This window comes from Pundamilia nyererei, unplaced genomic scaffold (genome assembly GCF_000239375.1).
Source record: "Pundamilia nyererei isolate P.nyererei 1_Seehausen unplaced genomic scaffold, PunNye1.0 scaffold00047, whole genome shotgun sequence".
Lineage (NCBI taxonomy): Eukaryota > Metazoa > Chordata > Actinopteri > Cichliformes > Cichlidae > Pundamilia > Pundamilia nyererei.
The window spans coordinates 2,623,665-2,648,312 of record NW_005187448.1 but is presented as its reverse complement, the minus strand read 5'-3'; the positions used below and the strand labels follow the sequence as shown (position 1 = coordinate 2,648,312).

Below are 24,648 nucleotides of genomic sequence, written 5' to 3'. Positions count from 1 at the left end.
ATGTTTGCGAAAATGCATTTGTGCACTTGTCATACTCCTGCACCATATAACAATTTGTTCAGTTAACATTGTAAGGAGATCCCCAGAGAGAGATTAAATTAATGGGATGAATATATGGTGCAGCCACACTCTGATTTATGCACGCTGACAAACACACATATGTCTTGGGCTCAAGGGCCAACTGCTCTTCTTGCTCATGTCTGGTCCACAGCTCCATTCACTTCCTCGGATTTCAGCTCCTTGTGCTGCTGCAGAGACGCGTTTTGCCCTCCACTCAGCCAATCTCTCTGTAAGCCTGCCAGACACTGCCTGACCCGCTGCCAGTAACGGTCTCAGTGTTCAAGGACAGACTCGCTGGGGAGCTGCAAACATTACTGCTGTGCAATTTCAGCTAACAGAGTCTCACTCCATACAAGCAAAACACACATTCGCACGTGAACTTGTACAAAGATGCTAAAGGAGACGATGTATCGAGACACGGCACGACGCCATGATAAATGCAGTGAAGAATCATTGTATTAGTGATGCAGCCCTGATAGGGGACAAACTGGCTTCTAATCCTCTTTCATCAGAAGAAGCTACATTTACAAGGAGTTTAGATTAAAGGGTGAACTCTGCATGTTTGCAAGTGTACATATTTAATTAGGAAAACTAAAAAACCTGTCAGTTTTTTTTTAAACCTAATGTAAAATGAAAGAGTTTAAGATTGCTGAGTCAGACTGCACCAGCTGGAAAACCAGCAGGCAAGAAGCCTCAAACTTGTTTCACATGTTGTAAGAATAATTGTGTGGTTTTGTGCTTTCATACACGTGTTTGCATGTGTATATGTTTGGTTTGTTTAGACTAGAAAATTTAAATGCTTAACTAGAGGTAATGATGCAGTCCTCTGCACCTCGAGGCCTACAGATGCGTAGCAGAAGGCAGCTGAGACAGCACTTTCACTCCAGCCCGACAAAGTCAATCCCCCCCGCTCTCTCTTTCTTATCCCTTTCTCTCCCACTCACTCTAATCCAAACTTCGGCGACTCCATCTGGTAACATAGTCTTCAAAGCAGCAGTCATAATATTTTCTCTGTTTACATTCAGTTGACATAAAGCTTGATGAAATCGCAGAGGTGTCAAATAATGTCCAAATTAGCATGTGAAAGTGTGGAGGAAGGTAGAAAAGCACTGCTGTGGAAACCACGGTGAGGGATGGCAAGTAACAGAGCAAAAAAAGTAGCTTAGAGCAATCCCGAAAAGGAGAGCGGCAGAGCTTTAAGTCTCGGAGGAATTTGAAAGCCATAGAAATCCAGTTGCGGATATTAAGAGGCTTAATCTAAGAGCTTGCTGAGGCTGAGTTTTGCTGTTTGGGCCCCATCACTATCATCCTTGACAGAGGTTAGAGAGGAGACGAGAGGGAATAAGGAGGAAAAGGAAGAGAAGCCAGATGGGAGCAATGGGGAGAATAGGAAACTGCGTATCATTAAGGCAGCCTCACATGTTTCTTATAGGCGAATTAAATATTGCGTGTGTGTGTGTGTGTGTGCGCGCGTGTGCATGTGTATCTCTCTGTGTGCAAGGGTACCCTTGCAGTAGTTTTCTTAAGTGACTGCGTTTTTCAATTTCTTTAGAAATCCAGCCAAATGAAGTATGTGGTACTTCTTCTTTCATTCATACTATAATTAGACTCAACTAAGTGATCCAGCTGTAGTGCACAACACAGGATGACATAAAGCAGCGCTGCCTGAGATGGAACTCATTATCATCAAGCTGCAGATGTCTCCCAGGAGAGGAGAGAAGAAGAGAGCACACTGGCAGACAGGTGGATAAGAGGAATCCCCTCTGCCTCTGTGGCATCCTTTTCTTCCTTATGGCATTCCTGTTTCGGGGATGTGAATCATTCAGTCCACAAAACCCTCAACATCATTCCATATGTATTAAAGCAATGTCACACTTTGTAGATTCAGTCTTGCCAACACGTCTGGAAAACCAGAAGATCTGTGCAGCAATCAATGAAAAGCCCTTAACTGACCAAATGCATCTTTTTTCCTCACTGTGTAGAAACTGTATGCTTCTATGGGGCGTCACTTTGTTCTGTCCACAGAGAGATAATTGCTTTTGCAGTGAAATTGTACATTATTGTGCATTTTGGAATTCAGCTGCACCTTCCAGGAAACAACTGTACACAGCCTGTTATAAAAAGCACATGTTTTTGTTGTTTTTTCCCTTCCTCTCTCTGTCTCTTGCTTTAATTTGTATTCTTTATATCACCTAAAGACACTGTTTAAATTCTCTGTCACACATTTGAGTAAACACACCCGGAGCCTGGGCTCATGAATGCTGGAAAATACCGTGCATACTTATGTATCTCTGTCTCTTTCTGTGTTTAGGAGGCATCAATCGAGCTGGGGCAGCAGTGCCGACATTCTTACGGACCCCCACAGTGATCCAACCCCACTTGGACATGAAGCCCTTCCTGCAGTTCCCAGTGGAGACCCCCCCTCCTCCACACAGCATGAGCCTCTTCCACAACTTCAATACGGTAAGAGTTGCTGCAGACAACAAGCACAAACACTGCAGCCTTTTAAGTCATCGACTGCAGCGAGAAAAACGCGCGGCGCAAAATTGTAAATGTTGTGCTGGGTGCTGGAGGTTACCGCCGTTATGCTTTAACTTGCACTCTTCTCTACGTACAGTTTTGAATGCAATAGTCAGCTTTAAGATATGCTGGAAACAGGACTATTTTCAAAGCCGTAAAATCGTAGCCATATAATTAAAGAACAGTTTTAAGGCCATCCCTATAACTAACAACATCAAACGCCGCAGTTTGTTTGATGTAATATTTTTTTTCTTTTAAAGGAGAGGAGGCTTCCTGTTTCTTCTACCTCAGGCATTTAGATTAGACCATAGAGACATTTACCATTTCACCAACTCAGCATAATGTGGCACCTGCTCCTCCAGACTCCGCTGAACAATGTCAACACATTTCTCATCAGCAATATGCAAATTCACTGAACTGTATATGTACTCTACTGGGGCAATGCTATTTGCGGACCATGGCTTCAACAGGGTTATGTGTCACCCTGGTATATTTAGCTGCAGTCTGCAACAAGACAACATAATAACCTTTCACTAATTGGAAATATCTGGCATGAGCTTTGACTGTGCATGGCCCTACAGGGATTGTAACAGGAGTCCAGACACTCTTAAACACATTTTAACAATATAGTCATTTTAATAGGCCTCAATGGACCATGACATAAGTGGAAGCATTTTCACTACCAAACTGCACTACACCCAGCAGACATGCATTAATTGAGATACTGAGATTATGCAGGCACTCGGTTTCCATTCTGGCCTCTGTTAGAGTAGCCCTAAAATCATTCTTGCTTGATTTTATTTCCTGTCTTGCTGCCTCTGCAACACTCCCTCTGGACTTCCTCTCAGCTATTCTGTAACGTCCATCCGCTCACAATCCTGCTTATCAACGAGTCAACTAGGTAGGAAGGCCCACAGGGACGCTGTGAATGTTAATAGGTGTTCCTGCTGATGACTGCGAGGTAACCGTTAGTGCTGTTTTACAGCTCTGTGGCCAGGAGATGGGGCCATAAGCGAAGCTGTAAGGGCATTCTGACCTTACAGCGTACTCATAGTATACGCAGCACATTCAAAAGCATGAAGAAATGACTCACTAATATATCACTGTTGCTGTTTGCAAGGAGAGCTTCTGTTGCCTGAAGTGTATGACATAATCTCACATTTTATTAGATATGCGGCATGTATGTGGTGTAAATATGCTGCAGATATGGAAACCGCTTTGTTTGCCCCTATATGAGGCTCTGTTTTAACGTTTTGCTGGGATATCCTAGCTTTACACTTTCCCAGAGTTTATTATGTTCAATGTAGTGCTGTGAAGATGAGTAAATTTATACAGGAAGATCTAGAATAAGAGAGTAAGTGCCCACAGCTCCATTTACATCTTATACTGTTTTGTTTTGGAGGTTTTTATATGGATTGTTAGGCTGAACTGGGGCTATTTCACATAACATTTCAAGTGCTTTTGATGTTTCCTGGCGCTTTTCTGCACCATTGCACTGTAACACATTATGATCCACAAAATATCCCAATGAAGGTACAGCAATGCAGTGAGCTGACAGCTAGTTGTTCCATCATTCTGCCTTAATAAGTGATCTGCGCTGAGTTTGTACAGCCTTAATGAGGCTCTACTTCACATTGAGGGTTATTAGCCCCATAGCGGAGGAATGGCCTCTCCTAAAGCCATATACAGCTTTTAATAGTCCTTTAATGTGATTTGTCCTCCACCTGCCTGTCTCGTGCAATGTGCCTGTAGACAATGATGAGGCTGAATTATTTATCTGCATCAGCTGGTACTGATACAGACATAAAACTGCTCATAAAACTCTGAGTAAAACTCAGAGTTGTGTTGCCTGCACTGTTTGCTGAAGCTACACAATCACATGACTTCTTGGTCCAGTATAATCATGTGCAGTTGTTGAATCTTAACTACTATATATATCTTTTCTCACTCTCCCCCTAACAAAAATAATTGTAGTACAGCAAGACATGACTAATAGCTCATTATCTAAACAGTGCACATTTATGTTTTGTCCAGCACCACATGTGGCCCAGTCATCACTTTGGTGTGAATATGTCACATCCAATAAATATTTGTCTAGCTAGAGTTTCATGCAAGTGTGAGTTCTGGGTTTGTGGGGGAGATGCCGGCTACAGTGGTGGATGACGACATTCGATGGATGGTGTGAATTAAAGATGGGAATTGCTCTGCCTCCTCCAGTTCATCAGGACTGTAGGCCTTCCGCTTTATCATTTCCTTTTATCAGTGCTCGCATGTTTTTCTAGCAGCTTGAAAGGACACGGCTGTGGCGCTCTTGTACACCTGAGCCACATGTGAACCTCAGCTCTGGCTCATAGGTAGTAAAAACAAAGCTGAACTTACACTGAAAACCTAAAGGAAGCCTAAACAGCAAAGTCATCAAGAAGTTGATTAGCTAAGAACCTGACCTATGAGCATAATTGATCAAAAAAAAAACTGTTATCAGTAAATTATTATCAATATCCATACCAAGGCTATTCAGCACTCCTAGAAGAGTGAGAGTTTGGCAGGACAAGAGTAGGATACATAATCCTGGGTGCACATGGGCAGACTGACAGACCATGGGGAAGAGAGGGAGAGGGAGAGGGAGAGAGGGAGGAGAAAACTGGAAAGCAGAGAAGGAAGTGCATTAAAGTGGAGTGTGAGGCAGAGAGGGAATGTAGTTGAGAATAGAGGAGGAGGAGACTGAAAAAAGGGACAGGCACTTGTTAGGTCATGTGTTGAAAAAAGAAGTAAGGGAGAGATTTCTCTTAAAGCATCTCAAAAGAGAAGCAGACGGTGTGCTGAAAGGAAATAAAGATATCGCAGCTACCAATGCTTCACTAGGCATAAGCTCAGTTTTTGGGAGCTAGTCTGTATTCAGTGTTGACCACCTACCAAACAGGCTGAATGAGTAAGGATAGTGCACCACAAGCTCTGAGCCTTGCACATGCTGAGACCCAAACACATACCTCGGCCAGCAGTACACACACAGGAGGACCAATGCAGCTCCAAGCTTCTACAGACAAAGAGGAGATGAAGGTAAGTACCTAAAATTCAAAGAGCTTGTCACATTTTTGTCGGTCCAACTGTGTCTTAAACTGGGCCAGCTTAAACGTAATGCTGAATTTGTGCTTCAAAGGCTGTTTTCGTCTGGCACAGTGTGGACCTTACTGTGACTGTCACAATGGCTCTACTGAGAGTCATGCTGTAGTGCACTCTCCCCTGGTGGGTTTTAGCTGATCAAACGAACTAAAGAAAGACTAACTAAGACCGAATGGAAACACAGTAAAGAATGGGAAGAAAATCAGAACTGTAGAAAATGAAAGATGAAAAGAAACTCTAGAACAGAGGATGTTGGTGAGTTAGGACGTGTGTCATTGTGCAGTGTTGGATGATGCTTGGGTGATATTTGAGTGTTTGGAGTTTTAAGGCTGCATGGAGCTGTTGACATGACTGCCGAGTGATGCTAAAGTCAGCGGTCTGCGGTCTGTGTGCTTTGCTTACCGCACCACATTCACACAGCTCCACAATAACATGAAGTTTCCATTATTTTCCCAGATAAATGTAAACTTTGTAATATGTTTGCTTTCTATTTTTTTATGAGAATGTACAGTTACAGTTATGGATGTTCACAAAATTATACGAGCGAGTTTTGGAAAATCCCTCTGCAGTTACATCATAGTGCTCTCCTCCTATTTCATGAGAACATGTTTTGGAGAGCGTTTGGAGAAGAGGCCATGCGAGCAACATTCCAAAGACATTTGCTGGCAGCTGGACTGTGTTTTCAACAGCTGAATTAACTGGATGGGTCATAACTGACCCACACCCAGACTGGTGGAATGACTGCGGAGAAGCCCATGATTCATGCGGTTACGCCACCAGGCAGGTTCAAGTTCTTGCTAAACTCTGTCTAGTCTGGGTCACATTATGGACACTGAGAGAAAGAAATTTTTCTACACTTTGGAAAGATTTGATAAAACACAGTGTCACTTTTTAAAAATTAATAGGAAGCTTAATGCAGTCCTGGTGTGGAAGTTTGTGCTGGCTAAAGCTTAGTTCTTGTTGTTTAGATGTTCACGCAGTAAACATTTGTAATTGGTCAATATATCTTCCACCCCCACCCCAGCCCTCCCCATTAATCTGTCCTCACAGCCAGAGCAGCAGAGCTTTCTTTATACAGTTTCTTGGGAGAGAAACAGAGACAGTGTTGGAACGTGGAAAAGAGATAAGCATGCTTGATGTGAGGATGTCCAACTTGGGCCTCTTTCTCTTTCCCTCCAACTCTCTGCTCTTCTTTTTCTCATTCGCTCACTCATTCTCTCCTCCAGATGGTATGTTTCTGTGCCTTCCGGCCACAGCTGGGTGGCTGAAATGTCTTGAGGCTCCTCCCCTTGATCTTTTATTTTTCTTTATTTTTGCTTCTTTTTGTTGGGAGTTGCCAAGCAACGAGCACTGTGCAAAAAAAACAAAACTTATTTGAGTCTAAGTAACAACAATATTTGTTTAAGCCCCTTCTATCCTGTCCTTCACTCCTCGGGATGTTGAGCTGCTTCTATATTGGATGAGACTGTGCCTCTCAGTGTAACAAGGCTTAAAGAAAAGCTTAGTAAATAGTCCAAAATACAGTAATGAATCAAAAGTGAGTTATTTTGCATCTGCCTGGCACTGCATTATGCTTTCATTACTCTTGGTGGACACACTTGAACGTTTCCTCGCTGTCTTTTGAATTCAAAATACAAAGTTTTGTATCCTTTTGCTCTTCAGGCCACGGATTTTTTTGCTTCATTCTTCTTGCATCCCCGCGCACTGCTACTTCAGTCTTTGTTTATGATTGTTGCTTACTTTAGCTGTAGGCAGTTGTCTGAGGTTGAAATATAAGCCAGCCACCGAATCCAGAGTAATGCTAAGGTCAACCAACAGTGATTGCTTGATAAATTCGGCTTCAAACACAAACAGTCCAGTACGGGCCGGGTCTTTTGTGTCTGGGACAGAATTTATACGGGCAGCTTAACTACTGAGGGCTGCTAAGCAAGTTAGTTAAATTTATACAAGGTGCTTAACACCACAGAGATGATGGATGTCCCAGCTGAAGCAATTAGCACAGGGACAGTATTATACTACAATGTAGTGAGGATCCAGAACCATCAGATTCCTAATCGTGGGGATGCAACAGGTGTCTCGGTTGTAGCAACAAACTGTCAACACTGCTGACCACTGTTTGCTGAAGTGAATTACAGATATCATCGAACAGACTCTGTAACCGCTCTTTAACTGTGAACCTTATGCATTCTGCATGTGGTCATTTTGGTTTAGTCTATTGCACGTTATGACAGCTTGGCCCATTGAGCTGTGGCATCAGTGTGAATTATAGCTGCTCTCTGTCTTTCACTCTGGCAGATGGACCCGGTGCAAAAGGCTGTGATCAACCACACATTTGGAGTTCCTCTGATCAAGACCAAGCGACCAGTCATCTCCTGTAACGTCTGCCAGATCCGCTTCAACTCAGAGGTAAATAAATAAATGACGACACACACACACACAACATCACTGCCTCTCATCTTGTTTTCATTTTCTTTCTGGCACTGAAAATATTTTATTTTTCTCTAAGTAAGAATCAACCTTTTATTTGTTTCGGAGGACTGTTTGTCCTGGTTTGCTCCCCCTGGAAGCTGGAACTAACAAAGCGGATGTGGTGCATTTGTTTGGGTTATGTGTTGGCCGTTGCGACCTGACTGGAATTTAATTTGTTTTAAGGCAGCGTAGACTAAAGTAGTGCACTGCAGCACAGAGGCTTAAGCGGTCCTGACGAATGTGTGAACGAGGAATAAAATTCTGGATTTTCTGTTGTTCATCAGTACTGATAAGTTTGATCTTAAAGTTGTAGATTTCCATTTCTCTCTATAGAAAATATTAAACTTTAAAAAGCTTAATTAATTGGGAACTCCTAATTGGAATTTATTTGCACGTTATACCCTCGGGCAATTCGCAGACACAACTGATGACAAATTAATGAAAGCAAAAAATCATATGGAAGTATTTTATGAGTTGTGATGCCAAATATTTTTTCTGTTTTTTCCTTTTTTGTGTCAACAAATAGGATAGACCCATGACAAAACCAGTACCAAATGTCATATGTGTAGTGTATAATTTGGCTGCAACACTCCCTATTCAGTGTTGCAGACTTCAGGGCCAGGGCGTTCAACCATCCACAATACACAACATTAAGGAGTGGGTCAGGGCTATATATACACATCAGATCTACAATCATGGTTTCCGTGTGGTCAGGGAGCTGCAAGGCTGTAATCATGAAGCTTCTCTTAGCCGGGATCTGTCCTGTATATCTTCACAAGAAACAGGAAACAGTTAACTCGAGATGTTTATATAATGGAATACTTTAAGACCCAAGGATTGAGAGCCAATACTGACTTTTAGTTAAGACGTGTTCTTTTGTATGAAGTTACAATCAATAAAGAATCTGAAGACTTTGAATATTAGATTTTATATTTAAAATATTGCCTAAAGAACAAGAAGGTACTTGCTGTGAAGAACCTAACCTGCTGTCCCCTGAAATCATATGAAGGTTAAAATTTAACCAACGCAGGCGCAATTATTTAGAAGTATGCAGGGAGCATTTCTGCTTGGAAGCCATGTTCATGTGTGAATGATCTTTACACCAGCACCCTGCAGAGATTAATTTCTTCTCTTTGTTATTCACTGACGTCAGCTTGAGAGTGGTATCTGGCGTGATCTTCTCTGCTCAGGGAAAGGTGACTCTTTTTCCCTTAGTACTATATCAGTGTTTAGTGCAGTGGTGTGCGTTGCGAAGTTTGGGAGATATCAGGCTGTAGAGATGTCTGCTTTCTCTTGAATCTAATAAAACAGATGAGCATTTGGTGGTCAGAGAATCAAAGAAATACTTTTCTTTTCAAATCCAGCATCAGTATGTTTCTCATTCTGGGTAGGTGGATGCAGGGCCTGTGTGGTGGCTGTAGTTTGGAAAAACACAACAAAGTTTTTTTGATGGCTACTAGAAAAAGATGTTGTTACTGTCAAAAATATGCAAAGCAACTAACATTGCCAAAACTCACCCAAAATAACGTAAATGGATAAACAACACTACAAGCCAAGTAAAATATGTGTTACGACCGATTCAAAAGCCACAACATAAAGTAAAAACTGACAGAGTTTGTAGAGCTATTGTTTAAAAATGACATAAAAATCTCAGCTAAAGCTTACAGCCCACAATGAGATCTGGCAAAAAGTCTAGTCCAAGTGGACCTTGGGGATGCCTATGTCCACACCTCATCAAATATACAATAAGCAATGAGCAATTAAGCCCTCTGGCAGTATTACTGCAAGGAGAGTAGATAGCAGGGGGATATATCATGTAAATTTAATTCGGCTATATACTGTCCCTTTAATCGAGTAAAAGTCTTGTTAATAAGTTAGTGTTTTTCCAGATCAGCTTTAACTCCCATTACCTGGACAGGTAAAAACATACTGCAGTACATCATCAATGTCAGACTTGCAGTCTTGCAGGGTGGGTGGGCGAGTGGGCAGCGTGGACAAGTTTGTGAATGCGATCACTTGAGAATGAGGCAATGTAGGAGCTTTAAATTGAAAGCATAGGTGTATCTACTAAAATCTCAGGCGAGTTTGAATCACAGCGATCTCGTCCCCAAGGTCAAAGTTTCCTTAAATTCTTGTGAATGGGATAAGTCCAGAATGTGGCTATTTAGAACTTTTAAATTGATACCATTTATGTATCTACTGGGAGAATGAGAGGAATACAGGCAGATGCCAGTATTTTTGTTTTTATTTGGAGATTATGTATTCTCCAAACACGCTCCTTCCGGTTGTCATCTATATAGGTTCCTCCAGTTCTGCAAGCTGTTCATTCTCGTTTACGTGCCCCACCCTTCCTCCCTCCTTGTTCTCAATTCTTTGACTTCTTCATTTCTATTTAGTGCGTGGGGATCTGCCGGGCCCGGGAGCCATTGCCAGTCCCCTTCGAGGCCTTTCACCAAACCGCAGCTCGATTCATGTCAAAGCATTCACTTACCTACTAAAACGCTGTCAAACCTAAAATGAGGACGTGGGCCTCTGAGCTAGTGAAATCAAATTCAAATGAATATATGATGGATGAAGATAATGCAGTGAGAAATACTTCAGGAGAATCTGATGTTGCATCCTCAGCTTCATTTTCAAGCTCGGGCACTGTCCTTGATGTAGACATTCTTTTCCTTTATGTGAGCTGAAAACATTTTGGGTCAAAGAAGAAAGCGAGTGGGCTTTTTATGGAATGTCATGGCTACTGTATTTGTCTTGCTTCACCTCCTGTCTCCCACCCACGTTCTCTTCATTTCCCACATCATTTCGCCATCATTTCTTTCATCCCATATGATCATTCTCTACTGTCTCTCTCTCTTCTTTTGCCTGTCTCTCTCTCTCCAAAGAACCCTTTCCCCTTCTTGCTGGCTGTCTCCCTCTCTCATGCTGCATTATTTACTGTGTGGAAATGCCCAAAATTGCCTGCCACTACTTATTATAAGATGCATTCGTCAAGGGCATGGATTAGTGTCTGGCTCTGACAGCCCCAGTGCATGTTGGGAAAGTGGTAGAGAGGAGACTTGAAGGGGAGGGGCAGGAGGAAAGGATAAGGGGGGAGGCAGTTTGTGCCCCATTGTCTCTGCATTGTGTGTGTCCGTGTAAAGAACTTAATGGTGGTTTATGCAGAATAACCTTGATGCCACGCTGCATTAGTGACATCACAGGCTCTGTGGAGCTGCATTGACCAGCGTCACAACTGCTGCAGTATGCTGATATGCATCTCTTATTTTCATCCGCTTCCTCCCTGCTCACGTCACGTTTATCTTTTCTCCTCCAACCATATTCACTTCGCTTCTTGCTTGCTTTTTGTCTCTCTTTTCTTTTTCTCCCTCTCTTCCTATTTCTTCCTTTAGAAATGCAGCTCTGCAGTAGCTCTGCTTTAATAACACAACTCCCCCCTCAGAGTGATGATCATGTAGGAAAGCAGTTGTTCACTTCAAACTCTCTGCATAATGAAACACATGCATCACAAACTGGCGTGGTGCAGTTTTTATTCTCTCTGAGATTTGTGTCTCTTTATATCCTTTCCATTCTGAGAGCAGCTTTTTTTGCGTTTACCTTCTCTGACTTTCAGTTCCCTGTGCTTCCTTTTCCCTTCATTCTCCCTCCCTCCTCTCCGCCCAGGACCTCACAGTGACACTCAGCTGCTTGGTAGTTGATCCCTTTGACTTGCTGGGAGAAGTCAAGAAAACCTCTGTGCCCGCTTTGCCACGCACTGCCATATACCTTTTAATCTTCCCACATTCCCCTCTTCATCATGAGAGATTACTTCTCTTTCAGCAGTCTACACCTCCACCCCTTTCTGCCTGCATGCAGCTCTCTCCACCTTGATCTGTAGGCTTTGCAAGTGCAGGTCCTTAAGACCCCTTTGACAGGGTACAGTTACAGCCTGATGTGTCATCTTGGTTTAAAAGAAACATGTGATCTTCTTACTTGCTTCAGCCCGTGCTCAGTGTTTGCCATGCCAGCTCGTTTGATAGATGCTGCCAGGCACAGGCACACACTCACACAGACACACACAAAGCAAATATAGACAACAGGGTTCGGTAACATTACTCATCACCCCCTGCCTGTTTTGCCGAGCCAGTCTATCGCCACACTTGAGCCTCTGGTCAGCACGATGTCCTAAGTGTCAGTCAAATTCCTGAGGCAGCTGTCAATGACTCATCCCTGGTAACCAACTGTAATCCTGCTACTTAATAAATATCTTCATCATTGGTCCCTTGATGCAATCATTTGGCCGACACAGCACGTGCCATGGCACATCAGTTCACTTCACTTACAAGTGCAGTACTGACTGAATATGTCTGTATCAGCAAGTAGCTACTTATTTTTTCATAGTTGGACACATACTGTGAGAGAGGGGTGATGAAAAAAGGGGCCATAATCCTATATTTGTGTGAGTGTGAGTGTGTGAGAGGGAGTCAGTGAGCCAGTGAAATAACGTGTGTTTCTGTTTTATAGTCACCATACTGTGAAGCCAGACAGCTATGTATAGCAACCCCGCATCACATACGTCGCATTTTACCCGACTTCCAAACATCTGTGCAGTAACACAGAGGCTAGAAACAGACTCCCCTAATGTCCCATATTCTCTTCACAAATAACTCGCTTGTTTACTCAGTGAGCAAACACATTAGGCAGTAGAGAGCATGTCATCAGGAGATTGGACACAGTGACTTCCATAATAAATCTCTGCAGCATTTTTTCTCTTTGCTGGAATGCCGGCTGAGCGTGCAGATCCTTATTTTATATTTCCTGCCAGATATTAAAGACAACAGCATTGATGCCGTGTAGTAAGTAGATGATGTATATTCTCCAAGACTGTGCATAAGAAAGGGAAGAAAGGGAAGGCTTAGAAATGGACTAATGCGCCCTCCGGGCTTATATGGCAGTTTCCTGATCCTTTAGTTAGCAGGCATGGCAACTTCAGCCAATCCTCCACATAACCGATACTGTTAATGTTTCAACACACACCTTCATAATTTGTTCTTAATTCAAATAAGGGGACAAGGAGGGCAGGCAGTCACTTCATCATTGCATCTCTCTTAATATCTTGCATGTAATCTATCTCTCTGTTCACTGCCTGCTGCTCATCATGACTTTAGTCCCCAGAGTATATTAAATATCGTGCTGTCATAATGGCATGCATGCATGCCAGGTGCCACACCGAGTCTAATTCCACCCTGTTATATACCTGGGCATCTTGGCATCGGTGTTCACTAATGAAATAACTTGTTTTCCTTTCCATGCTCTTCTTTAGAGCCAGGCAGAAGCCCACTACAAAGGGAACCGCCATGCCAGGAGAGTCAAAGGCATCGAGACCTCTAAGAGTCGTCCTCAAGAAGGAGACAAACCTCACACCCTGCCCCCCACCTCCTCCCCATCTCCGCCTGGAGCTCCTGGCACAGCCCCAGACAGTGAGCCCAGCAAAGCAGGTGAGAGAACAGAAAACTACTGCCACAAGCAAAAACTGGGAAAAGGCTCGGGAGGAACCTTGTTGAAATAATCATTTCAGTCCACGCAGGATGTTCGGCAGCTTATGGTCTTTGTCAGAAAATGAATGGAAAAATATGCAAGAATAACAAAAGCGTCTAATCACAGTGGCTCCGCAGCGTATTGCTGTTTTTATGAGCATCTCGTCTCTATTTGTCGTCGGATTTAGCCGCAGCACATCTTATAGTAGACAGTGCGGTTCCACAAACTGCTGAGACTGATAATGACTGTCCCACCTAAAATCTAAAAAATAAACATTTAATTTGGAAGATTAATAGCTGAACACATTTTTTAGTTGCCAGTATTGGGGGAGTCTTTTAACTATAATTGTAATGAGAGTTCAGATGAAAATGTTGAAATTCAGAATATCGGGAAAGTTGCTTTGACCTTTAGGAGTTGGAAATAGCTGAAGCAATAAGTTCAAATTAATTTAATGCCTAGTCACAAAAACATATATTATTAAACCTAATTGAGCCTTCAAGCTCAAGTAGGCAGAATTATACAAAAGGAAAACAACCCCAACAAAATTTGAAAATAGACTGCCCTCCTCCTGCAGCTCTCCACTCTCTTTCCCAATACCCCGCCTAATAAAAGTATGTCCAGTCTGATAAAAGACAGACTTTTGGCTTCATGTGGGATTCAAGCTCTGCTTTTCCTCACCTGATCAGGTCTGAATTTGATTGGCCAGAGTCTTTCATAATGGATTCGTTTTTTCAGACAAGAGGATATTCAGGAGTCTATTTCCCATTCAAAACAATTACAATATGCCACAAAGTTTGTATGAATTTTCTTTTTTCCACTGACATCCAGACTATTTTGGCTTTTCCCAACTATGCTTCAAAACTTTTGGTCATTTAAAAAAATCCTTTTCAGTCACAGTAGGGTGTAGTAGAAGTAGACCTCTTACACTGAAATCAAACATGACATGAAAGGCTGATCGAATCATCATTACTGTGCCAGAGTTAATCTTCTGTGTTAGTCAAGATAAACAGCAAGACTTTATTTAGTTGTTCAATCTAAATCTGGTTTGTGTCAATCCATTTAGTCTATGAGCAGGAGAACATGGTATGGCAACATGGCAGTTTCTCTGCATCAACCTCTCTGTGGTGTGTGGTGTGTCTTTGTACAGTAGTAAGCTAGTGGGAGGTACCACACCATGTATACCACATTCAACATAGACTACGTTGCCTGACCATCCACTTGTCAGTAAAGAGTCCTAAGACTGATTAAGACAAAGGAATAAACGAAAATCTCATCCAGCCTTTAAAAGGACAGAAACAGCAGCTGATCTGACTTTAATGAAAAGTAATTAACTGTAAGCAGATTAATTTATTAGTTAATATGATGCAAGGCGTGATCAAAGCAGTGCAAGATCTTTCTTTAGCAAAGGATCTTTAACTTTGTTCCCGTTGTCTTAGTCTTTCCTTTATCCCTCTGGTTCATCTTTGCATTTCACAGTATAATTTAGAGGCTGGGTTCTGTGCGCGTCTGCCATTCTTCTCTGTGCACCAAACATTTCCATTCCCTTAGTGCCACCACTCTGGTCTCGGATCAAACGCCAGCCAATGAACAGACCAGTCGTGTTTTGGTGACATTTACAAAGGTTTCTGTAGCCTACTGTTTACCAGACATTTCCACCTTATTGATGGGAGGGCACAGAGCAAACACGATAAATTAAAAGATGAAACTCAGGTCCAGAAAAAGCCTCAATGCAGCATGCCAGAGCGAAGAAGCAAAGGTTTTCACATTTCAGTGTCTCTTTCTGTCCATGAACATAACACTTAAGGTTTTCTTATAGTTAGTCTCAGGCAAGTACCAAGGCCAGTCCTTTGTGCTGTCTTCCCTCATGGGGGATCTAAGGTCAGCTAAGATAAGTCCTCATTAGTGAAGCTTCCTGCAGTGAACTCCTAGATCATGAGAAGCCGAACAAGCCTGCAATGATCGAGCTCTGAAAGTAGCAACATGTGAAAAATGCCTTTTTCCAACCAAGGGTCTTTCTTGTGACCTTGGAACCTTGCCTCTTCCTGATTTTTTTGCATGCTTGTTTGTGTGTATATATGTTCGTGTATGCATGCCCTGAGTGTGATCTCAGTGGTTGGGCGGGGGGGTCTCTCAGAGGAGAGCCAGATGTCCATTTCAAAACTGGGAAACTACTGTCTGGGGAACAGACATTTTTTTGGGCTGTGGAGTTTTGGTGGAATTCACCTCATAACATAGAGCAGTATTTGTCTTTGATGCTGAGCAACATTTCTTATCAACAGCTTCTTTGTTGCTCTCAGATTTCATACAATATCAATGTCATTTTAGACATTCAGATAGTCTGGGCTACTATCAGATATATCGTTTGTGAAAAAGAATTCACCATAATTTGTGATTAACATATCAAAAACAGAGTACATATACAAACTTGCTGAGGGCCGAAACAGTGATAGGTTATCCAATATTGTTTAAAGAGTGCTTCTTGAACCTTACAGATTTTCAGAGCAGGTCGTGAGTTTTACACCAGTCAAAGGATATGTGGTTAGCGTTGTCCCCAAAAAAGGAGGGACTTGGCTCTGAGAAATTTGGACTGGTGAGCTGAGGTTTGGCTGAGCCTGCAAGTGATGGAGAGCCAGCTGTTGTACTGGAGAGAAACTCTGGTCTTCCCTCCTTCCTTCCTTTCCTCTTTCTCCCTCTGCCGTCTGACACTCCCATCCTAATGAGGGGCTCTGTTAAAACCACCCTGATATTATAGCACTCTTTGGTCCACACAAACATTCACAGGCGCACACACCCAAGGTCAATTAAACAGATGACTTTCATGTGAGGGTTCAAATTGCATGGCTATGAGGTGACTGTAGTATTGAGTTACACTGAGCTAATGTTTGCTCCATACTCTGTCTGTTTATTGTTAGCATTTGAGTCTAATTGAGGAAATCTGGGAATTCACAAGCTTTTTACCTCCTTTGTGAATTATTTGATGAAACTGCCTGAAATAACAGTACCTGATATGGGATGACTGTGTGGGTGTGTTTATGTGTGTGTGTGTGTGTCCGTGTGTGTATGACTCAGGGTTCGGATGCAGGCCAGACAGGGAAAAGGCACCCAAATGCATTATGAATGTGGCTCAACTCTTGTAAGGCCAGCATTGAGTTTCCTAGCTCGTTAATCATTGAGAATGGGCATGATGGGGCAGTGGTGACACTCAGAGTCATCCTGCCTAATCATGGCACACATGTAACACACACACAAAGAGACAAACCGCTCACACTTAAAGTCAGTACACTAGTCCTGCCGTAAACCTCCTGGCAGTTTTGCCTGACAAGTAAGATGATGACTTATAACTCTAAATACTGCAAGCATCTTTTTATGGGGGTGGGGGAACATTGGATCCATGAGGGGGGAGGGTGGGGATTATATTACATTAGTTTCTTTTGGCATTTAAAGTAAACAAAGCAAAAGTATCCCTGTGTAATTTTCCACCTACACACAACAGAATCATACCAACAATAACTCTCTTGTTTCAGTAAATAGACTGGTTTTTATATAGTGCTTTTCTACTCTAAGTCAAACACTTTTTTACAGCTTGGCTCATTTACCCATTCACACCCATTTAAACAAGCACTTTTTCCTCTGCTTTTCCTATGCAAGTGCTATCTATCATTAACACATATTCATATGGGTTAGTTTCATGCCCAAAGATACAGTCTGGAGACTGTGCCAGGGATCGAACCACAGACCACCAACCACCAACCTTCCGATTAGTAGGTGACCTGCACTGCTTCCCAAGCCACAGCCACATACATGCAGTTTATGTGCTTTATATATGGTGTGTAAACATCATGCTGTATCAAATAATATTATATCAGACAAAATAAATGTTCACACTTCAGGAATAGGGATTAAGGATATGGATTGAAGAAAACACTGTATTAAATCCTGCAGCTTAAACAACAAAACTTTTCCACATGGACAGCATACCATACCAGCTTTAATTTCCTGAAGTGGTTCAAGGCAATACAGGGATAGCAGGCCATAGTGTAAAGCATCTGGATTGAGTTATCCTTCTGTTGACCTCTCCCCATGAATAACACTGTCTTCTGTTGTAATTTGAGGTCAGCTAGCAGAGAGAATGGTCAGTTAGCCAATAGAGAGCCAAGTCTCATTAGAGAGTATCCTGTACTCTTAAACAATGGAGTAACTGACAGTGGGAATCTTGGGGTAAGAAAAAATAGTGCTTTGTATTGCTACCCTGAGAGGATGTTTCATGATTTAAATTTTAGTCAGTAAAAATGACATAAAAATATTTAATATAATGAAATATGATTTTCAGTGGATTGTGAATTGTTTTGGCCTGGAAGCCTAAAGGGGGAAAAGTGCATGACACATTTACCGTAGTGCTGTGTAAGGTGCAATAGTGACTGGATGTTGGTTTGGTGTGGCAGAACTCCAGGCCATCATGGATCATGATGTCCCTCATTACTATTTGGCCAGCCAACACCATTCCCACTTGATTTTAACCAAAACCAAATGTTATAGATGTGGATTTGGGGTTTGTTTCTTAACATTTCTTTGCACAGACACATGCCTAAGTGTGCATAAAGCTCATAACAGTGCGGATAACTACTTTGGTTTTTCTGTTATGCTGCCTTTTTGCACTTACAGGTACAAGCTCTTTACTCAACTTAACATGTTCAGTCAGTGCTGTGAAAAAGTGGGCATATTATGAGTCATAAACCTCAAACAGCACTTTGATCCAGGACTGCTTTATGGGATCCTCAATGCCACATAGAGCTAGAGATAGTCCTTTTTTTCTTCTTTTTAACGGAACATCTGTTTGAGAAATGCTCTGTGCAGCCAGCAGCTCTGCAGCTGGAAACTTCCAATCTGGAAAGAGAGGGAATTCTAATCTTGGAAAGTAGTGGAATGGAAAGCACTTACAATGGCATCTTCATGAGAGATGATGCAATGGGGTAGCCAGGTCAGAATATACCAAACAATATAAAGTCATAAGACTAAAAGTGGAACAATAGATAAACATATCATGGTCTCTGCCATGTGAAAAAATCACATGCTCTGTGAACGCATGATAGAATCTATAAAAGGAAGTTAAGCAATTAGAGTGAATTTTTGTTTTCTTCCCAGAAAATATCATATATCATCCCTTTAGTACCCTAATCCATAGAGACCTGGTTTTGACGCTGTATCCTGTGGAGTGGAGTTTGGAGAAAGACCTTATAGTCCCTGCTAATGAGGGTAGCTCTGAATACTCCATCCAAATTTAGATGTCTTTCTTCAGCTAACACTGAGTGCTTAGTAAATGCCGAAAGCTCAAAGGTATGTGGGTGGCTAGTCTGAAACATATACTGTATATAAACATGTTGTGCGATAAATACAGAAAATGTAACCATGAACATGTGCAGTGAGGAAGCTATAGAAAGAAAATCAGAGGGCATGGAAAAGAAAAAGTGAGAGGAGCGCTCACTTAAAGATATTTTCTTTGGATTGCATGTATTGCTCGTTGACAAAGCAAATGCCATTATTACTTCTATCCCAGCCAAAAATAACGGGGGTGGGACAGAGGGGAAAAGCCAAAACATGCTCAGGTTCAATTATCTGCTTCCTTGGAAACATTTCAATAAGATGAGCCCACAGCACTGACAAATTGACTTGAAAACTTCAAAAAGCTTGGAAACATTAAACGCTTGCCCATCCGTTCTTATATTTGGGTCATATGGTTTCCTCCTCTGATCTACTTTATGTGTAACTCAAATTAAAAGGAACTCTTTTGACCAATTATGGGTTGCATTTTAGGAAATAAAAAGCACTTCTAAATGTGCTTTATGCGCTTTATGTTGGTTGTTCTGATCTATAGAGCAGACTTTGGCTTCCATATTTAATTGGGAGTGGTAGGGATGTGGTTACACATGTTTTTTTATTGCTGTTTGACTTGTGAACTCTTTGTTCTTCGTAATCATCTTTATTTAGTTATTTAGTTTTACATTTAATATGTTACTTTCAAGCTGGGGTAGGCTCCAGCTATGGTAAGGATTAGCAGAAGACAATGGATGGATGGATGTGACTTTCATTATAATTTCCTTTGTTTGTCTGTTTTGTTTTTGTTTGGGTTTTTTTTTTTTAGATGAAACACGGCCTATGTCACGGATAAATGGACCCTTACTGGCACCGGGGCCCCTTCCACCTCTTCAAACCCCACCTACCCCACCCATGGACTCCCCTGTGCCATCAGTGTGCCCTCTCATTCCCACCCCTACTCCTCCACTGGTCCCCCCGACCTCTTCTTCCCCAGGCTGCGGGAGCAGCCTCACCAACTCAGAGCAGGTTGGATCAGGAACCCCGGTTTCAGGAGCCGTTGGCATTTCGGCTTCAAACAGCCCATCCAACCCAGAGACTGAGGAGGACAAGGCCAAGAAGCTGTTGTACTGCGCACTGTGCAAGGTGGCTGTGAATTCCTTGTCACAACTGGAGGCGCACAACAAAGGTCAGTAATCTCTGAGCAATGATATGCTGAAATAGTTGAGCTTTCCTGAATTTAGCGGGAAATACAGTCATCTGGAATTAACTGTGGCGCCTTTCTTGTTCTGATGAAGTTTGGCTTGGATTCCTCTCTGTTTGCACAAGCCACAGTGTTTTTGATGGAAACAAAATGTATCACATCCTGCCTGGACTTTAGCCAAGAAATACACATGCAAACACTTGCAGAGATGTTGTTTTGAATTCCTAAGGAAGAAATTAAAAATCACAAAAAGTAGCAAGTCTAAACAATTTGTTTTTATTTTTATTTTTATTTTTGCATTTCCAGATAATCAACTGAAAGAATTGCTCAGTTTGTTGAAAGCCCAGTTTGAATTTCACTGAGGCTGTTGTGCACTTGAATTGGCAGCTATAGTTTTGTATATTTTACAGTGTGTAAGAGTTGTCTTTTAAACAACTCCCAAAGTATCTACTGAGTTCCTGGAATTATCGCAGTAGCCCTAATGCAAATTCAATAATAATGAGAATGATGATTAATAGCACATTACTGAGTTGTTGTAGCATCTCATAGGTACTAAAACAGAAGGTGTTATGTGAAAAAAATGTAATTTTTGAAGACTTTATGTTTTTTATCAAACCTTAACATATTTAGTGTATTTAAAAATGGCACTGGTAAGTTTCTTTGCTTTTGTTAATTTAGTAGAGAGCATTAAAAGTATACTAATTAGCAGATGAATCACTTTAATATTGACATGCTTGGCCGCTGTAAGCCAAGGATTTCTTGTTTTCAAGGGTCATCTGTACCTCACCTGTGTCAGTCCAGTCTTTAATACTGGAATCCCAGCCATTGTCAAGCCTATGTTCTTATTTTACTCTTGGCACAATTAGTGTAAATATACCTTCCCTGCTGAAAGATCCGATTTTAGCAGCGGGGAGCATCCAGAAGAAATGTGATGTTTAAGGTGTTAAAACCACAGCATGAATGAGAAAATAAAAGGAAATGTTGGTTATTGTGTGGGTGAGCTCACCATAATATGGGTTTAAATATTCTGTCAGACGGCTTTCACATGACAACACTTTCATGGTTACATATACCTCGAGGAACTGGCTGCATCCTATAATCCTTTCTGCACTGCATACTTGGATAGCTGCTGCATGTCTCACAGGACAATATGTATGTGCTGGGCTTTCTATCTGTCTTATGGGAGTGTAGTATATGCACATGCACATGCATGAAGTACACTTAAACTTCACCACAGACAGAGGCCCCAAATAAACCTTATAAAGGACTGACTCCTCTCTGCTTAGAGTACTCTCAGCCTGAGCCAGCTGAGTCAGACATGAAAGCAGGTGATAAATGCTGCACTTATAATATTGCCATAGCATTCACTAATATGTATATATTACCTTTTGTATATTTTGGAAATTCATATTTTTTGACCCTCTGATTACTAGTTTATCAATTTCCCAAAAACACATCAGTATTTTTGTGTTGTATCTGTCTCCAAGAAAACATTTGCACATTTACTGTGTTTATATTATTAAAAAAGATCATAGACAGCTTAAACATGATCCTGGGTCAAAGCCTGCTGGCACCCAGTGGGCTCCAGAGTTCAAACCCTGAATGACTAAAAGTTGAAATAGCTAAAACTGCACGAGGAAAGCCATCTGGAAACAATCAAGTTCACTCATTCTAAAAATCAGAGCTGTGTGTATTAGCAGGGTTCAAAAATGGAAGCATATGTCACACAGACACCCAGACATGAACAGTGTGCGTGGCACACCATGACCTGCCCAAAACCATGAAAACAGGAATAAAGATTTGTAAGTCATGTTACTTCATGTAACATTCATGCAACAATGTTGTCCCCTTTTGTTTGGTTTACACCCTGAGTCAACTTTGCAAAGACAAAAAAAAATTCCACTGGGCCAGCCATTGCCAGACCAAAATAGAACAAAAGCAAAAACAGGCACCCAAGAGCACATTTTTGGCCACAAGCAAACCTTTCTCCACACTGAAGCCCACAGCCTCCATGCTCCCCACTTCCACCCCACCCAGATGACTTGTCCAACTTCTGTAACCTTAACACTGTTCAAAGGGAATTTAGGGAGTGGGGCAAATTAGTATTTCAAAGTCAGAGCCAAAGACAGTGGAATGCTGTTTTTCAGTGTAGTGGAGCATTGCAGTAAAATGGAGTGGGAGGTTTCATCCAAGTACAAAATGTGTGATTATTTAATGAGAGACTATTTTAGCACACACAATAATATGCAGTATGCAAAAACATATTTCTCTATGATGTCCTTTTTGCAGCTGCAGCTAGTCGAGGACTTGTCCAAATGAAGAACATATTGTTAATAGGAAATTAGCTTTTTATTTATTTATTTATTTTCATTTTTTGACTCATGACTGAGTAGATAACGTCATGCCAAATGGGCTCTGTCGAGCAAACATCTAAAGGGGCTAATCTGTTTTTTATGTCAAACGGCTTCATGTCCGAGAAACGGCTCTAGGAGCTTCAGTAATATATGTCTGGTTGCTACAATCTGCTATGTAACCTGCCCTGTTTCTTTGCTCAGCAGTGTTAATGTTTGGAATAATACTGATCTCTTCAAACGGTACAAAGCAGGGTGCCATGCTCTTACAGCATAACAAATGCCTGATTGAAGAGCCATTTAAAGAGCAGACCAAGCCTGCATCTCATAAAAATGTGCTCCTAAATTTCCAAACACTGACATTTATTGTCAGTGTTTTTTAATGTTCTATTAAAGGCTCAGTGATTCACTTTTTCATTGATAATGCCAGATGTGGATCATGGATAATGGATGTAATATTGTACAGTACACACTATTTGGCCTTATCCTACGCACTCCACTGAGTTAAACATCATGAATCACTTATATTATTAGGTTATTATTAGAAAGGCTTTGAGTTGACCTTCCAGATCACTAACTGCACAGATGGGTGACTGCTGCCCTCCTGTGGGGAAAGCTTTGCTCTACAACTTCAGGCAGAATTCATTCTTTCTGTTGTGCTGTGCTATGTGGTTATTCAAGCCAGTGGATTGTAGTTGTGGTTGTTTCTTTTTTTCTGCCATGATGTGACACTTTTCACTGTCTTTGTTCTGCAATGTTAACTACAGAGAAATTCTGTCCAGTCTCATTTTACTTCAGACAGGTGGAAGCAGTATGACTCATATGTTACAATTAATGTTTCGCTGGCACCTTATTATTTCATTTTATTATATTAGCTTTTAAATTCTTTCTTTCTGTGCAGGTACGAAACACAAAACTATCCTGGAGGCACGGAGCGGGCTGGGCCCTATAAAGGCATATCCACGCCTGGGCCCCAAGCCCAGTGGAGAGCAGGGAGGAGGGCCGGTGGACCCCAACACTCAGGAACGAACCTTCCACTGTGAGATCTGCAATGTGCGGGTCAACTCTGAACTGCAACTAAAACAGGTAAGGTAGCAGTGGATATATTTCTGTACCTAAAATCTAAAGATTAGACAGGCATTTAGATTTGATTTTTTTTTTGTTAAGCACAAGATCAATTCAGTGGTCAATTTTCTAAATTTTAAATTATGTTGTTTTATTCATGTTTATTCAAGTTAAACAATTGTGTAATTACATAGCTGTATTTTTTCATTATGTTTTCTCCAGTCAGTGTCCATGGTGTAAGGCAATAGGAAAAGTAATGCAGTTTGCTGTGATCTTTATTTTTAGCACATATCAAGTCGAAGGCACCGGGATGGTATGGCGGGCAAGCCTAACCCTCTCCTCAGCCGACACAAGAAGCACAGGGGAGCTGATCTAACGGTAACATTTTCCTGCTGATTTTTAGCTCCTATGACAAAGCACACCTGAACTCCAGAGATCAGATAGCCAGTGATACTTAAGGACATTAAGGTTGTGAAGCTTTGGAGTTGGTTTGATCTCCACAAAAGCCCATCAGGTGTTCTGTCTTCATCCTCCTACCTCAACCTAACTGAACTTTCTGAATTACAAAAGTGCATGGTATACAGTTGTTTCACTTGCACGTGTTGACCTTCTGAAACTAATCAATGTTACCCCCCCCCCCCCTTTCTCTCTTGTCTTGTACTGTTATTGATTCTGTTTTTAGTCTTCTTTGACCTTCTCCAAGGATCTCACCAAAGCTTTGGGTGCCGGGCTGTTGCCCAACCCTTTGGCGGTTGCGGCAGCAATGGCCGCCGCAGCGTCCTCAAACCCACTGGCTCTCCGCGCGGCTGCTTCCGCACACCATCCACCTCATCACATTTTGCAAGGCCCACCTCTCAGCCACGCAATCCTGAGACCTGCCCCGGGGCCCATCCGCACCACTCACGGGCCAATCCTCTTCTCTCCTTACTGACACATAACCATCTGACTTCAGCCAGTCAGGAACATCCACTCCAAAAGCACACTGTGAAGCTACAAACATGATCAACTAACAGCAATTGATAAGGGGGGGGG

The 24,648-nt window shown here is 41.9% G+C and overlaps 1 protein-coding gene across 3 annotated transcripts in view; it reads left to right on the top strand.

Annotated features, from left to right (window-relative positions):
- znf385a (zinc finger protein 385A) overlaps positions 1 to 24,639 on the top strand; it is a 49,234-nt gene extending 24,595 nt beyond the window's left edge. For 2 of the 3 annotated variants that reach the window (XM_005732602.1, XM_013910672.1), the window contains exons 2-8: positions 2,372 to 2,523; positions 7,996 to 8,106; positions 13,472 to 13,646; positions 19,826 to 20,185; positions 23,453 to 23,637; positions 23,902 to 23,994; positions 24,299 to 24,639. In XM_005732602.1, the coding sequence (XP_005732659.1) occupies positions 2,372 to 2,523; positions 7,996 to 8,106; positions 13,472 to 13,646; positions 19,826 to 20,185; positions 23,453 to 23,637; positions 23,902 to 23,994; positions 24,299 to 24,547 (1,325 nt within the window). In that variant the 3' untranslated portion in view covers positions 24,548 to 24,639. Of the gene's footprint in view, positions 1 to 2,371; positions 2,524 to 4,407; positions 5,638 to 7,995; positions 8,107 to 13,471; positions 13,647 to 19,825; positions 20,186 to 23,452; positions 23,638 to 23,901; positions 23,995 to 24,298 lie in introns of those variants that run through there. The other variant, XM_005732603.2, reaches the window with a different exon arrangement.
- Positions 24,640 to 24,648: the final 9 nt, after the last annotated feature.